Raw genomic sequence first — 17,799 nt, 5'->3', positions numbered from 1 at the left:
AGTTTAGTTTTATGAACACAAATAGCTCGCTTTACTCGATTCAGTCTATGATCTATTGTTTATTAACAAAAATATCATCAAAAATATTTCTAAATCAGTGATATATCAAGAGAAGTAGAGAAAACTGTCATCGAAACTTTGTTTTTGGACTACATTTCTTATAAACAAAAGCTAAATACGAAAGTTTTAGAAACAAAAATAAAATAAACCAGAAAGTGTCTTTTATCAGATAATATAGCAATTTTTATAATATTGTCTTGTATTTTGCAATAATTAATTTTTTCGTAAGATAACAAAAATTGGAAAAAAATCTGAAAAATTGAGTCCAAAATCGATATAATAGGCAATGATGCCAGAATTCAGATGTGGCCCCGTATTTGAAAGAATTAATAATTAAGTAAATTAATAAATTATATTTATTTTTCTTTTTGTTGTTTCGTAGGACACAATAGTGTAACCATAAAATTATTTAGGTTAATCTATTCGTAATATGACGAAAATAAGATTTTCGCTATCACTGTATGAAAAGAAAATTTCTTAGATTTTGATACGATTTCATTATTATTTTTATTATTAAAATTTTTGAGATCGCTGAATATGATATCAAAATTTCAAAATTCAAAATGGCAGATTTAATACGGCGGAAATTTAGAAAAATAATTGAACTTTTATAAAAATGATAATTCTAAGAATTTCAAAAGCGCTAAATCCGAATGATGTCTGAATGTATCTGAATATGTCAGAATTAAAAATTCAAAATGGCGGATCTAAAATAACGGATTGAAATTGAAAAAAAGGCTGAAATTGACATTTAAAAAATTCTAAGCTCGCTGAATCAAAATCTTATACTGAATATCAAAAGTCAATATCAAAAATTATATTTGTATATACATTGTATATGCATACAGTTCTAAGATGAAATAATAATCTAGAATAATTTGAAATAAAAATATAGTAGGGTGTTCAACGCAAGCTGTGTTAAGCCAAAAATGTGTAAAATACATCAAACTAATAATAAAAATCAAAATTGTTTTGTAAACAACAATGTAAAACTTCAAATAATAAATAAAAATAAATAAACAAATGATAAAGAAATGAATAGGCATACGGTACGTGATACGGTAAGCACAAAAAAATGTTTAAATAAAAAGAATAAAAACAAACGTGTAGTCAAAACTTACACGTTCTCGTTTTGCGACTCTGATTTCGACAGTTGAGAGAGGAATTTATAAACGATTGCTTTATATTAATACAATATTTTTGATAAAATTTAAATGAATTATTATTTTCAAGTGATTCTTTTTAGCAAAATTTGATCTGCCATTTAGAATAATAAAATTCTAATCTATTTTGATTAAAATAAACAATTTTGGAATACTCATTTTTTAAAAACTGCAATTATTTTTTCAAACTATGATGGTATGATCCACCATACTGGATTCACCATTTTGAATTTTGAAATTCTGATATTATATTCAGCGACTTCAAAAATCATATCAAGATACCAAGTTTTATACAAATTGTAAAAGAATAAATTAATTCTTTTCAGATGTGCTACATTATACACTGATAACACGTTTTTTATCTGTGCACATATGCTGCTATATGTGAAGAAGTTATCATGTTTTGTAATATCTATTTTACCGACAGCTAGATATCGGTTTACGCTATATTATTATATTATTTAAACTACGCAATTTGCAAAAGAAAATTATAAAGTTTTATTTTTGCATTTGAGAAATTTGTTTTCAACTGATTTTATTTTAAAAATAAGTCAGAAATGTATGAATTGTAAATTTTTATTTCTTTAATCAGATCAGGTTTTTATCAATATTGATAAAATGCAATCTTTGAATTCTGATAAATAAGAGAGTGTTTCTTTAAAAGACCTATATCAACATCAACGATTTTCCTCTACTGATTCAAACTTATACAAAAACTTTCACATATTTACTTCGAGATATATCAACATAAATTGATCCAAGATAGTAAATTTAAGAAAATATATTATTAATCTAAAACAAAATACAAAAAAGCTTTTACATCTATGCTTGATGCAATCTCAATTGATTATCCTTGTGATCAGTCGTGCATTTCTTCTGTGAATCGCAAATATTAAAAAAAACTTTAGAAAGTATAAAAATAAGTTAGGAATAAACAATGTTTAAAAAAACATCTTATATACATAATGTCATTCAAAGAAGCAAATGTTCGAAAATTTTCCAAAAATATGTGTAGGAGGGGGGGGGGCATATGCATATATGCACACATATATATAATTTTTATGTTAATTTATTTGTAATTTTAATTTTAAAAAATGAAAAACATTGTTTATCACGTTGCCTACCTCTGCAATAAGATATTGCATACGTAACTGTACATTTGTAAAACAACATCGCTATTGAACCTTGAATCATTCGGTAGGCTTTAATGGTACCGTAAGAACGAGTCAACAGCTCTCCTATGTTTAATCCCCACTCATTCTGAGAAGAGCTAGTCATTGCACAATGCTCCAACAGTCAGTTGGACGTGTATATGCGCAGTTATGTAATCGTGTTTCGACATGCATATTTGCACAAGGCAGACTGGCAGATTCATTATTGTCCTCTCGTCATTCTTCCACCATGGATAACAATCGAGTAGATGTACATGTGCATGAGGGAAAATTAATCGGTGTTATTGAAGAAAATATCCATGGCGGCCATTACGTCGCCTTTCGAGGAGTACCGTATGCGAAACCGCCAGTTGGCGAACTCAGATTCAAGGTAAATAACATTCCATTATCATAAACACATACAGTCAAATCATTTAACTTTAATATATTAACTGACTAGTAGTTTACTTCTCCTAATCGGTTTTTGGACTTTGAATCGAAAAATAAAAATGTTAATTTAAAAAATTATAATTAAACAAAAAAACACTGATAACAAAATAGCTATTGCTTATCTTATCGAAGATTATTATTCTACTTTTAATATTAACAGATTACACAAATATACATATTCACTGTTTCAGGTATTTAATTTGCATGACATTGTTTAAACATAATTTTGTAAATAAATGTAGAATGAAAATTAAATTTGAAATTTAATTCTATTGCCAAAAATTAAAATTTATAATTGCTATCGGTTTTTTCATAATTTATAGTTTGAATTTTAAATTATTAAAATTAATTTAAGATATCAAATTTAAAAAAGTATTAAAAAAGCTTTCATATTTTCTAAAATTTTATTATTGTTATTTTATTAAATAATTTCTTAGAGATGTAATACATTAATATTTTTTGTTTTGACATTTTCAATCAATAAGCTGCGTTTGCGGATATCTAAAATTTCAAAATAAAAAAATAATCAATTCTATTAATATTTAATACGATGAAAAAGCTCCAGTAGATTACCACTTGTTCCTTACCATAAATTAATCTTTTTGTTATACAAGTCATGTAAGTGAAATATAAAAACAAAAAAGTGAACAGTAAAACTTAAGCGAATCCATCAATCACAGTCGAGCATTCTTTCCAAGCTAATCTACCATTCTAGAGAATATTCAACTGATCGATTCGTTTATTGCTTAAGTTCTACTGCTTACGATTTTTCCATGTTTCACACAATTTCAAAGACGCACGGAATACGTGAGGAAAAAATTGTGTGAATGTTATATAAAATTTTCGTAATTTTCGGATATTTAAATATTGCATTTTTATGAATCATCGCTAAAGAATCATCTCTCATGAAAAGATAATATATTAATGTATCTAATTAAATACAAAGTACGACAAAAGTCTGGGTATCTCAGTCGAATATCTTATAAAAAAATACAATTTTTAAAAAAAAGTCTCAGACAAAAATTGTAAGGTTTCGAGGGGACTACATGATTATGATATTGATTGTTTACAGATGGAGCCATTGTCGAGATTTTTTTAAAATCTCCAATTTTCAAATGAAATTTGAATGAAAACAGCGTCATATATTTTTTATTATGCAATACGATTCCTCTAGTTATTCTGGATATAAAAGTATTAAGGTACAAATGTCAAAAGGTTAATATTCTTCAAGATATTTTATACGTTATTTTGGCATATTTTGACATAAAATATAAAATATTTCATAAACTATTCATTTCTCAATAATCGTAATAATTGTATATATAAAATAATGAAACAAATCAATTGATAAAAAAGATAGTTGCTTTAAAAGAATTATGCAGTTAGTAATATGTAAGTATTTTTTTGAGACAACTAAATCCTTTTTCTATATGAATTAATCTATCACATTATTCTATGTATACAAATATTAAAGAACAGTTACCAAAAAATTAATAATTTATGAGATATTTTATATTATATCAGAATATGCCAAAATAAAATATCTTATAAATCATTGATTTTTTGATATTTGTATATTAATACTTTTATTAGGTGTACAAAAAAGTTCTGAGCTTTAGATTTCATACAACCGAAATAACAATTTAAATTTTATATATCTTCCCGCCTTTTTGCGGTTTTAAAGCGTTGACATTTGGCCTTCTAAAATGCCATACGATTTGGTGTTTGATGCACATAACCTCAAAAATCAGTAGTGTTCACGATGGCAATAACAAAAGAGCATATTTGATTTTCCATCCACTTCGCGTTTCATCTGAAGAAAAATGCTGCTGAAGCCACTGCAATGATTTGTGCTGCATATGAAGAGAACGCTATAAGTCATACTACATGTAAAAGATGGTATCAAAAATTTCGCCAAAGAGATTTCAGTCTTGAAGATGAACCGCGTGCTGGACGCCCTCAAAAGATTGAAACGGACGAATTGCAAGCATGCTGGATATAAACTCTGCGCAAACTGAAAAGGAGCTTGCAGAACAGCTTGGCGTTACGTAGCAAATCATTTCCGTACGTTTACATACGATGGGAAAGATTCAGAAGGAAGGTAGATGGGTTCCGCATGAATTGTCCGAAGACAACAAAAATCGTCGGCGTGACATTGCACTCACTTTGCTTTCAAAGTTCCGGAAAAAAGATTTTCTGCACAAAATCATTACAGGCGATGAAAAGTGGATTCTTTATGATAACCCTAAACGTAGAAAATCATGGATTGACCCTGGTCAACCTTCGACATCGACGCCAAAGCCCAATATCCAAAAAAGTTTTGCTCTGTATCTAGTAGGATTGGAAAGGTGTGTTGTATTACGAATTGTTACAACTGGGTGAAACAATCACGGTAGACCGCTACCAACAACAATTGACCAATTTGAGTGATGCATTAGAAGAAAAGAGGCCATTTACTGGCCAAGGACGTCGTAAAGTGATCTTGCTTCATGACAATGCTCGACTACATGTTGCGAAAGCGATTCAGGACCATATCTTTGCGTTAGGCTGGGAACTTCTCCCGCACGCGGCGTATAGTCCAGACATGGCGCCTTCCGATTACTACCTATTCCGGTCGCTGCAGCATCATTTGATACACATTTCGTGAGATTTGAAGAGATACGAAAATGCATTGATGATTTTATCGCTTCGAAGCCGGTGAGCTTTTATCGTCAAGGAATTCGCAAGCTACCCGAAAGATAGCAAAAGGTCATTGCAAACAGGGAATATTTCGCTGATTAATATTTTTTTGTTTGTTTTTGAATAAAGATTGAATTTTACAAGAAAAAGCTCAGAACTTTTTTGTACACCTAATATATCCAAAATTAATTAGAAAAATTATATTGCGCAACAAAAAATATATAATTCCATTAAAAAAAACCAACCATAAAAAAATCTCGTCAGTGGCTCTAAAATGAATAGCATAATCATATAGTCCTCTCAAAATCTTACAATTTTTATCTGAAACTTTTTTTTCAAAATTGCATCGTTAAAGATATTCAACTGTATTCAGACTGTAAGCATATCTCTTAATTTAAGAGTTTTATTTACGTGCGATTGTGAACTTTGCTCTTAATAGTTACTCTCCATTGACGTAAGTACAAATCGAAAAAAACTTAATAACCAATTGTAATATTCAAAATGAAAAGTTTTCCTCAAGAACTGAATCAGAATTTTTTTCAAGAGCAGCAATATGTGTTAGTTATTTATATGAAAATTCCTCAAATTTTTTTATATTCTATTTACAGATTAATCATAGATCAAATTACAAAGTTAAAATTTAAAACACATTATAATCACACACGTTCTTGTTACGAAAAAAATATTGTGACAAATATAATTTCAAATAAAGACAAAGTTTATCTGTACAGGATCCGCTACCACCGGAAAGATGGTCCGGCAACAGAGACGCTTCAAAATATGGAAACGTCGCTTTTCAATTAGATCTACTAACACGTGAAGTAATTGGAAATGAAGATTGTCTCTATCTAAACGTATATACTATAGATATTAAGGAAAAACGTCCGGTTATGGTATGGATACACGGAGGAGGTTTTAATATGGGTTCCGGTGATGCAACTATTTATGGTCCTGATTACATTGTTCGGAAAAATGTAATATTGGTTACGTTAAATTACAGACTGGATGTTTTCGGTATGTTGTACATTCAAAATGAAGTTGTTACACTTTCTTTTTTCAGAGTACATATCTTTTTACTTTTAATTTGCTGTTTTAAATAAGCCATTTTTCAAATTATTTTTTTAAAGAGCTTATTTTAAAGATAACTTAATGTTTTACATATACATGAAATATATTTACAATTAATCGAAGTGTCTCCCCGATTTTAATGAGCTTCGAATATTAAAATATGGACAAAAATAAGAGACACATATTTTTTTTATCTGCGTTCTCGAACGTTAAGGGGAAACCACCCCTTGATAAAAATTAGTTTTTTTTCTTCCTGAGTAAATATCGTCCAAATCGTTAAAGATATCAAAAAAAGTTTTAAACAAAAGTTTTACGACTGCAAATGCACTTTACAATGACGTATTTGAATTTTTCAAAAATGTTACATTTTCGAGCCTCTCCATCCCCTTCCCCTAATTTTAAAAAATTTTTTAATTTTTATAAGGACATGAATTCAAGAGCATTTTATACTAAATACAACGATATATAATAAAGTCATTTTCCGAAATTGCATTTTTGGGAAATAAGCGAGAAAAAGCTTTATATACCCGCACCATTTGTATTCGTCTCATACCGCGTTGGCTGCACGGGATAATATTAAAGGTGAATATGACAATTCGTCAGTACAATATCAGTACAACAATAATTATTGAAATAAGAGATTTTTAATACTTTTTTTATACTTTTCAAATACTTTTTATTATAATAATAATCATCATCATCAGAGCAAAATTGTATCAGACAACTCGTATAAATTAACAAAGAGGAGAGAAATTAACAAATTAACAAGAGGAAAGAGAGGCCAGCGAACAAGCGAAACCAAAGTGACGTGATAAAAATAAATTCGAATAAACAATATTTATTGTAAAAATAACAATTAGCAGAGTTACTTTCAATATAAATTTGATATTTTTTTCCATTTTGGCTTTGCGGAGCCTTCTTCAGCAATTTTTCTTAAAATACAGTCGACAATTAAAAACAAGTTATAAATAAAGAAATAATTATTTTTATAAAATATCGTTTATTTAATTTTGGTCGTACGGCAGCTATTGCAGTGCTTACGGTAGCTATTAATAATGTTATGAATATATTTTATTGATCAACATTTATATTTCATAATATTTTATTATCGCAAATCTACGCAAGAAATAGATTTGTGAAGATGTAGTTTTATTTGCATATATTGTTTACATAAGCATCGGGTGAAATTTTGATAAAAAATTTCGAAATCTTTGTTTCACTCTTTCAATTGTTCTTGAATTTGTCTTACTACTTTTTCAAAATTCAACTGCTTTTCTTTATATATTTTACCGAGGTATTATCGACATAACATTTTTTTACATTGTATGCGTAATTTTCTTCGTCAATAAGTTCTATTTTTTTCTGCATCTGATATATCAAATGCGATTTAAAAATCCAATTATTCTTCCTCTTCCATTTTATGTTAATTATTTAAATAATTATTTATTTAAATAGCTAATTATAATGAATTTAATGTATCTTTGTAATAACTGATTATTTTACAAAAAATTTGTTGAACAAGAAGAATGAATAATCTTGTATGATATATAGATTATGTATTACTACATCTATCTATAAAAATCTTTAAAAAATATTATTAAAATTAATAAATTGTTGATTAAAAGTTTCTTAAGTTAATTAAAATAAATAACTATAATTTCAACTTAAAGAATTTATAAAATAAAAAATATATGAAAATATAAACAGTAATAAAAACTTCCATAACTTTTTTTTAGTACATATTCATTTATTAAACTCGTATCTCTTACTTGTATCAATTGATAATACTTTAGAGAATGAAATTAATTATAAAACTGTGAATTCGTTGCATTCTTTTATACTAATGTTCATGCAAACAATGCTCATGTAAATAATATTTGCAAATAAAGCTTATGCCTTAGCAAATATATTTCTTACGTAGCGTTGCGATAATAAAACATTACGACACGAAACATAAATGTTGATCAATAAAATATATTCATAACATTGCAATAGTATCGTAAGCATTGCGATAGTTGCTATACGACAAAATTAAATAAACCATGTTATATAAAATTAAATAAGTCATATCTTATAATCATTTCTTTATTTGTAACTTGTTTCTAAATATCCAAAGTGCTTCGTACGTTTTCTAATAAATCAAAATATTTGACTTCTGTTTAATAAAACCTGCTATCATTATTACTATTCTCATTATTATTATTGTTATAAAAAAGCTCTTATTTCAATAATTATTGTTAATAATTATTGTAGCACTGATACAGTACTGACAAACTGCATCATATTCACCTTTAATTCGCGCATCCAACGCGATATGAGATGAATACGTATGGAGTGCGTATATAGAGGTTTCTCGCTTATTTTCCAAAAATGCGATTTCGGAAAATAACTTTATTATATACCGTTGTATTCAGCATAAAATGCTCTTGAATTCATGTCCTTAAAAAATTTAAAAATTTTTTTAAATTATGGAAAGGGAATGGAGAGGGTTAAAAAATATAACATTTTTAAAAAATTCGAATATGTCGTTATAAAGTACACTTGCACTGTAAAACTTTTGCTTAAAACTTTTTTTGATATCTTTAACAGTTTGGATGATATTTGCTCAGGAAGAAAAAAATTGATTTTCTTGAAGAGATGGTTTCACTCCCTTAACGTTCGAGAACGTAGATAAAAAAAATATGTGTCTCTTATTTTTGTCCATATTTCAACATACTCGAAGCTCATTAAAATCAGAGGGGGACACTTCCGATACTTCCCTTGTAAGTATATGTGTATTACTACTATGTACAAGATGATCTGAAATTAAATATTAAGATTTCGAAAGCGTGTAGGAGATTGAAAAATTAAGACAAAAAGTCCTTTAAAGATTTGCTCGTTTTTGTTTCATTTTGAAGAAAAATCGCAAAATACTTTTTCAAATTTTTTTACTTGAGTTGTATTCTTTACTCGAAAGAAGTCCAATATCAAAAACATTTTCATTTTTTTACTCATTTATTATTTATTTATTTATGCATTTATTCATATTGTTACTTCCTTAATCAAAGTATTGCTCAAAATGTTGATCTCTTGCAGTAATGCAAGCATCCAATACTGACAGCTCGTATTACAGCCAGACACTGTTCTGATGATATTTGACATACTGCAGTCACGATTCGGTCTCTCACGATTTGCTCTCTTGAGTTGAATGGCAACGAATAAACTTCTTGCTTCAGCGCTTCCCTACATACGAAGAAATCCATTTCGACGTCAGATCGAATAATAGGAATGGCAAAGCTCCTACTGCTCCTGCATGTCCAATTCATCGTCGTGGATAATTTATATCCAGCCAAACTCGAGAATCTCTGTCATAATGATCGCAAAAATCAACATTTTGAACAATATTTTCATTAAGGAAATAATACAAATAAATGTATTAATAATATATTAATAAATGTATTTAACAAAAAATAAATAAATGTATAAATAAATAAGTGAAAAATGAGAATTTTCGAGTAAAAATTGGACTTCTTTTGAGTAAAGAATATTTTAAAAATTCAGAAAAAATTTTTTTAATTTTTTTTATTTTTTGTGATTTTCTTCAAAATAAGCAAAAATGAACAAATTTCTAAAAGATTTTTTATTTTAGTCTTTTTTAATCCTTTACACACTTCCTTGACATTAGTTTAATTTCGGGACATCTTGTATAATTAGAGTTATTTGTCTTGTATTAATATTATTATCTTTACGTCATTTAAAAAAACTACATAGAAGAAATATTACATATTAATATTAGTGAGTTTTATTATTAAAAATAAATTAATTACGCACTTCTGATATTGATTAATCAAGTTTGCGAATAAAAATGCATAAATGATTCTTCAGGTTTTCTGAATTTAAAAGACAAGGTGGCAACGGGTAATCAAGCTTTAAAGGATGTGGTTATGGCATTACGATGGGTTCAGAGAAATATATCAAGATTCGGTGGAGATTCAAAAAACGTCACTATCTTTGGCGAAAGCGCTGGTGGAGTCATCGTACATTATTTAACTCTATCTCCATTAAGCAAAGGTATAATTTACAAATTGATACACAACAATACAGAATTTTTATTATCATTTCTTTTAGTTATAGATTTATTGGCCAATTTAAATTTGATTTTTTTCTCAAGCATTCAATACATTTTGAGATAAAAGATAAACAATTTTCCGTATTTCATTCTTCATGTATTTCTTTTCTGTTTTCTCACATTCTCTCTCTTATTTTTACTTTCCCCAACCAAATAGATAACGAATAGCTCTCAGTCAAATCCAAGTAAAGCACATTTCATACAAATTTTCATTTGATGTCCCAAAATGTAAATTTAAATAAAATGTTTCTTTTAATCAAAATCAATTTAATATATTAAACTAATTCAATCACATTTTATAAGGTTTATTTCATAAGGCGATATCACAAAGCGGTGTGGTCGCGAATCCTTGGACTTTAACCGAATATACGAACAAAGCAATGAACAAAGGTTTTCAACTTGCTGAGAAACTTGGAAAGACGACCTCAGATCCGAAAGTCGCCTATGAGTTTCTCAAAACAATTGATGCAAAAAAACTCCTAAAAGCTTCAAAGTCTCTTATCACGGAAACGGTAAGTAACTAATATTTTGGATTATATAATTACAATTTTCAATAATCACATTTTTCAATATAATCACAATTTTTATATGGATACATTATATAAACTATTTTCATCAATAATATATTTTTGCAGGACCGTCTGCAACATAATATAATATTTACGCCCACTGTAGATTACGAATCACAAAATCCATTCTTTCCAGAACATCCATGCACATTAATGCGCCGCGGAATTAAAGTGCCATTCCTTTTCGGCAATACCAATTGTGAAGGCTCTTTTCTTATAAGCAGTAATCTTTTCGGACGTAAGTTACATGTTTCATTAGCATGTGCGTTCACTAAACAAATTTCTAGTTTTTTTACCAATCTTGGTTATTTTTACCAATGTAAATTAACTTTAACTATCTTTTCTTAGTTCTAAATATTAAAAAAAGCTGAAGAGTAAATTAAATAGATTAAAATTAATAAACTTGGTAGAACTGAATGTTAGTACATGAATTTTCATACAATGCACTTTGCTATGTCTGTATGTGTACGCACTATCAGCATTAAAAAAATATTTTTTTTAATAATTTTTTTAAAATAATTTTTTAATGCTATAAATATATTTACAAAATATTAACAAATTAGGATTTTTTTATTAGCGTATGATTTTTAAAGTTACATATTAAACTTTTTTTATAAATAATATTATTTTCAATATGCGCTTTAAACATTCATCACGATAGTAGTTAAACCCGTAATAGTTTACTTTAATGTATAGTATTATTTAATGTTATCGTATATTTTCTTAACATATTCAAAGTCATATAATATTGAGAACTAAACTTTCTAAAGAGAAATTTTTCTCTTTAGAAAACATTGTAAAATAAATTATTTCTAAACAAATATGTTTTTCTATACAAAAACGTTATCTGCTTGACAATATTTTATAATAAAAATAATAAACAAATAATTATTAATAGTAATAAAATTCTTAAAATCGTTTCAGCAATAAGCAAGAAAGCTCTTAAAAAAATCGATTCCGATTTCACGAAAACTATAATGCCCAGAATTTCATCAATATTGCCAAAGATACCGATCACAGCTGAAGAATTACGATTTTTGTATTTTGGTAACAAAGCAATATCAGAAGAAACTTTAATGAATTATGCTGATTTTCTTGGCGATGCAATGTTCTATCGGGGTACCATGGAAGTAGCCGATATTCAAATGGCTGTTGGTGGTAATACACCAACATATCTATATAAATTCTCATATGATAGTAAAACTTACCTCGCAAAAAAAATAATGGACGTTACGCTTCCAGGTAATTTATTTAAAAAAAAAAAAAAAAAAAAAAACATAAGAATCTTTCTTTACTTTTCTCTAAACTCTAATTTTCTAAAAAATACGAGTAAACTATATTTTAAAACAGTGCGATATCTTTAAATTTCGACATATGAAATAAAAAATTATATAAGATATATATATATAAGAAATTAAATTAAATTGCAGACGTTAAAAAATATTTTCCTTAAAACAAATAAATTATTTTGTAGTATTTATAAATTATTAAATATTAAATAAAAATTCAATTCGTGTTTTTAATCTATTGTATGATAATATTTTGCAGGAGTAGCTCATGGCGAAGACTTATTTTACTTATTTCATCCTTACATAATGAAAGATTTTGATTTGCCACCACCTGCTCCTGATTCGGACGATTACAAAGTGATAAATCATATAACGCAGATGTGGACAAATTTTGCTAAAACAGGGTATGATAAGTTTAATATTTTTTCCATTGTTACAATTGTTTATTAATAAGTAATTATTGATTTATTTCAGAGATCCAACGCCTTCTATTACGAATTTAACTCCGGTTAAGTGGACACCATTAAAACACGGAGATGTATATGATTATTTAAATATTGATATTGAATCTCGAATGAAATCTACTCGTAAAGGAGAACAGCGCTGCGAGTGGAAGAATATGAAACATAAGCTATGAGAATTCATCTATCCATCAAATATCAATTATATTAAAATTGTATTTCTTAATTTGTTGTGAAAAGTTTTTCGTCATATTTTCAGCGCCCTGGATAAATGGCGTAGATGCGCTCTGTAATAATATGTTCATGCTGTCTTTTATCTTATATAATTTTTTGTCTTAATCTTTTTATTTGCACTTCCTTTGTAGCACATTCGATCGTTGTGCGCTTCAACTTGTAAAATCTCTATAATAAACAAGAGAATTATATCCAATTCCTCAGCAAGCAGAATCTTTGTCGTTAAATTTCTATGAATATGAAATAAATTCAAACAATTTTTATTACCAACCACGTGCCACTATTTTTAGCAAACTTACAATGTAGCGGTTCTAGCAATTCGATAAGCAAATATCTTGATCGATTAAAATCTTTTTATTATCCTCCCACATAAATTATGACAATTATTGGGCTTGGAGCAAAAATGTATACCTTGCACGTTGATAACATGGTCTGTTTATTACTCGCAATAAATTAATTGCAATAAATGCAGCGATAATACATTTGCATAAAAAAAGCACATAAACGTCAATCTTTATTTATACTTACTTATAAACAAAGATTGAAAATTACAAAAGTTAATAATTTCTCGTTTGATTATTTATGTCATATATTGTACATAAAATTTAATTGCATATGCAAAAAATAATATACATGTCCCAAGTAAAATATATTTATAATCAAATATAATATAAAAATTTAACTATAATATTAAAATTTTGTGTCTACTTTCAAAAATAAATAAAATTTTGATTACATATAAGTAGATTATTAAAAATAAGATAATTGTTTTAAAAATGAAGACATCAATTTAAAATTAAATATAGTATCAAAAATAATAACAATGTTCTTATAAGATAATAATATATAATAAACTATTAAAATCAACTAAAATAAAAAAAATAATTTACTCCTAACTGGTTGGCAACCGAAGGTTGGCAAAAAACAGAGGAAATATACGTTTCATCAAGTCAATCGAGTGTTATCAAAGATCTCAGCAATTACAATATATTTTCTTATCAATTTTTAACTATATGCTTCTCATTGAAGTCAAGCTAGGTTTATAACATATAATTATCATTAATTTTTTGTTAATAAATGATAATATTTCTTATCAATAGTCTCTGATTGGTTATTTATCTATATTATAACCGTATGCATAATGTACTTGTATATAATAAAGTCATGTAAAAAGTCATGCAAAATGATATATATACACACACACACATATATATATATATATATATATATACATAATAGTGTGATTAGTAATAGATATGGCTAGTAATTGTTTTATAAATAAATACAACACATTTCATTCATGTATCATAATTTCTGATAATATCATAATGAAATGATGACATAAAGATAAATTTTGATAAATAATATAAATTTATTTAAACATTTTTTTCAGAAATCTTTTGTGGATTTATTCTCATTAAATGCGAATGTTTATTTTTATTAAACTATATTTTACTATTAAACTAAACACGAATCATAAATTCAATCATTTTTGCACTGCTACAGCATATCTTCGTTCAAGATGAGAATCAGATTTAATAAATATCAGATTTAAATAAATATTTGAATAAAATTTTTTGTATATGAGCTCTTCTTTTATTCGTACTAGCCATTTATAATAATCATAGTTATTATAATAACATTGTACATGTGTCTTATGTTCAATTCTTTTTGCCGGTTACATTCGATTACTAATGTAATAATGGTCATTTAACTGCAATCATCAGTAACATTGTCTTAGGTCAGAAATTGATAGCTTCTCTGAGAAGAGAATGACATTTCTTTAAATATTAATTTACTAATTAATTTACTAATTTAGATTTTACATTGTAATATCTCTTTTTAAAAAAAAGGATTAAAATGTTTTCGTTATATGATTCAATTAAATTTGTTAAAATCTTAATCAGTTTAGCTATTAAGATTCAATAATTTAAGAATCTTTTAACAAAATTATTTGTATATTATTTAGCTAATAAATTGCTTGTAAAACATGACCATGTTTTCTGATTGCCTATATATATTTAAAAATTCATATAAACTTTATATGACTTTATATGACTTATGTATAAAGAAAAAATGAGAAAACATAATCCTGATTCTAAACAAATGACTCATTAATTATACAAATAATAAATTATACAATTTATACAAATTGTACAATTATATAATTTTTTATAAAAAATAATCTAATAACATATTTTACATATAAAATTTAACTAATTAATATTGGATTAGTAATTTAAGAGTTAGTATCAGAGACTTTATTCCTATATTTAAAATAAAATTATTATTTAATAAATTGTTAAAATAAAATTCCAATGCAATCCATAATATTTTAATTATGTTTTTCAAAATATTAATAATACTTTTTATATTAACGACGACTGAAAATCTTATTCTCATAACAATAAACTTATTGCGTCGAGATTGATATTGTGTAAATAGATGTGCAAATAGATCGTGACAATAAAAAAATAATTTTCTTTTAAAGTTTCAACAATTTTATTCACTGTATAAAATATAACTAAATGATCTTGCTAATCATTTCTTTCTTGGTAAAGGTAACATTTTCTTGAAGAATTATAAGACTTTTCTAATGAGCAATCTAATGGTCGAAATTTCTAATGATAATTAATTTACTGCAAGGCATATAGACAAATTTTGAACGGTATAAATTTTATTATGTTTCTGAATATTTATTCCTGTTAGGCGTTAAATGCGACGTCACAAATTCGATCATTGTTACATCGCTACATCTTCATTCAATCACATTTAATAAATATCTTTTAAACGAATATTTAAATAAGTATTCCTTTTATGTATGAACTGCTTCTATAACACGTTGAAATAGTTTGTAACAGTTATAAATATTGTACATATTAATAAGCATATATTGCACATAAAATAGCATATTTTTTCACATAATCACGTAATCATATTTTTTCAGATTATGTAACGTACACGTGTTATATATGCAATTTTCTTATAAACCATCTTTTCTAACATCCATTCTGATTTATGTAATCAATTTCAAGCGTATTAGTTTAGCCTTATATCATTAAAAACTTTGAGATAATTTTAGAGATGTCGCTACATTTCAACGTTTATAACTTTGCATATAAATAAAATGAATAAACAGTTAGTTACTTATTGTATAAAAATTATTGTATAAATTGTATTGTATAAAAATGTCGGTTTGACACAAAGTTATTTTTGCACAGTGATAAAGACATTTACTTATTCAAAGTATTTGTATATATAAAATTTAATATTTTTATAATTAAAATTTTAAATTTAATATTATTTATTATTTATATAAAATTTAATAGAAATTATACAGACTTGTATTCAAAAACGTTTTCAAAACATTTTAAAAAATAATTGTATTATGTTATAAACTAATGTTATAAAATCAAAGAGAAGACAAATAAAAGGTTTAATTATTATATAATTAATTCATAATAATTTTTAGGGAAATTTAAAAATATGATAGATACAGTCTTTGTATTTATTATAATTAATTTATATAACAAATATGTAATAAATATAAATTATAATAAAAAAATACATACATTAAATTTTTTAAATTTCTCTAAAAATTATTACGAATTATAACATTTTTAAGTGCACATTTTTTATTTATCAGTTAAATTTAGAGATTTTAATATTAAAATTATTTTCATCAAAAAAGAATATGTTATGATATATATGATTTAATGACAAAAAAGGAGCAATTGAAAATAACAAAACTTGAATACGCTCATTACTTGGTCAAGGGATAATGAGTTTTACTGTACTATTGGTATCACTTATTTTTATTCTATTGGCATATAATTTTTATGTGCACTATGGACGAGAAACTTATCTCAATCGTATATCAGGTCCACTTGATTATCTAACTATTGGCATTCCTTTGATATACAAATTCAACTTGCAACTCATAGAATATTTAAAAGACATTCAATTTAAGGCTGAAATGATGATTCGTCCTTCTCAACTACTTCGTCTAAAATTTGTTCCAATCACTAAAACATGCACAGATGTTTAAAGGAATATGGAGTCTTAGTCATATAAGTGCCTATTAAAAATCTAAAAAAAAGTTGTATATATCATAAGTAAACTTTGATATTATAGATCATTTATAATATTATGTTATGTTATATTTTGAATATTTATTCCTGTTAAATGCGACGTCACGAATTTGACCATTATTGCACCGTTACATTTTCCTTCAAAATGACAATCACGTTTAAGTATCTTTTAAACGAATATTTAAATAAATATTTTTTAATGTATGAACTTATATATGAACATTGTAACGCGTACAAACATTCGTAATAATTATAAATATAAATAACATATAGTCGTGTTGCACATGTTTGTAGTATGTACATACACAAATGCAAATTTTCTTATAATTGCATAAGATTCTGATTATAGTAACATAATCAATTCTAACCTTGAATCTAATATTAGATATTAGATATTAGAAGCTATGTTATGATAATGAAATTATTTAAAGACATTGCTTCGTATCAATTGATTTTTTTTTATATACATTCATTTG

The 17,799-nt window shown here is 26.1% G+C and overlaps 2 protein-coding genes across 6 annotated transcripts in view; one reads left to right on the top strand and one right to left on the bottom strand.

The window, feature by feature from the left end:
• Dh31-R (Diuretic hormone 31 Receptor) overlaps positions 1 to 17,799 on the bottom strand; it is a 188,837-nt gene that overhangs the window by 47,459 nt on the left and 123,579 nt on the right. The gene's annotated exons all lie outside the window — the stretch shown is intronic.
• LOC105423160 (uncharacterized) lies at positions 2,485 to 13,428 on the top strand. The gene is made up of 8 exons (XM_011632817.3): positions 2,485 to 2,765; positions 6,235 to 6,517; positions 10,436 to 10,621; positions 10,983 to 11,191; positions 11,315 to 11,486; positions 12,173 to 12,490; positions 12,797 to 12,941; positions 13,012 to 13,428. Exons 1-8 carry the CDS (start codon positions 2,508 to 2,510, stop codon positions 13,172 to 13,174), a joined length of 1,734 nt encoding a protein of 577 aa, XP_011631119.3. The 5' UTR covers positions 2,485 to 2,507; the 3' UTR covers positions 13,175 to 13,428.

This window comes from Pogonomyrmex barbatus, unplaced genomic scaffold, assembly GCF_055798465.1.
Source record: "Pogonomyrmex barbatus isolate J1 unplaced genomic scaffold, ASM5579846v1 scaffold19, whole genome shotgun sequence".
Lineage (NCBI taxonomy): Eukaryota > Metazoa > Arthropoda > Insecta > Hymenoptera > Formicidae > Pogonomyrmex > Pogonomyrmex barbatus.
Note: the sequence above shows the minus strand (reverse complement) of the source record. Positions and strands in the feature narration are given on the sequence as shown.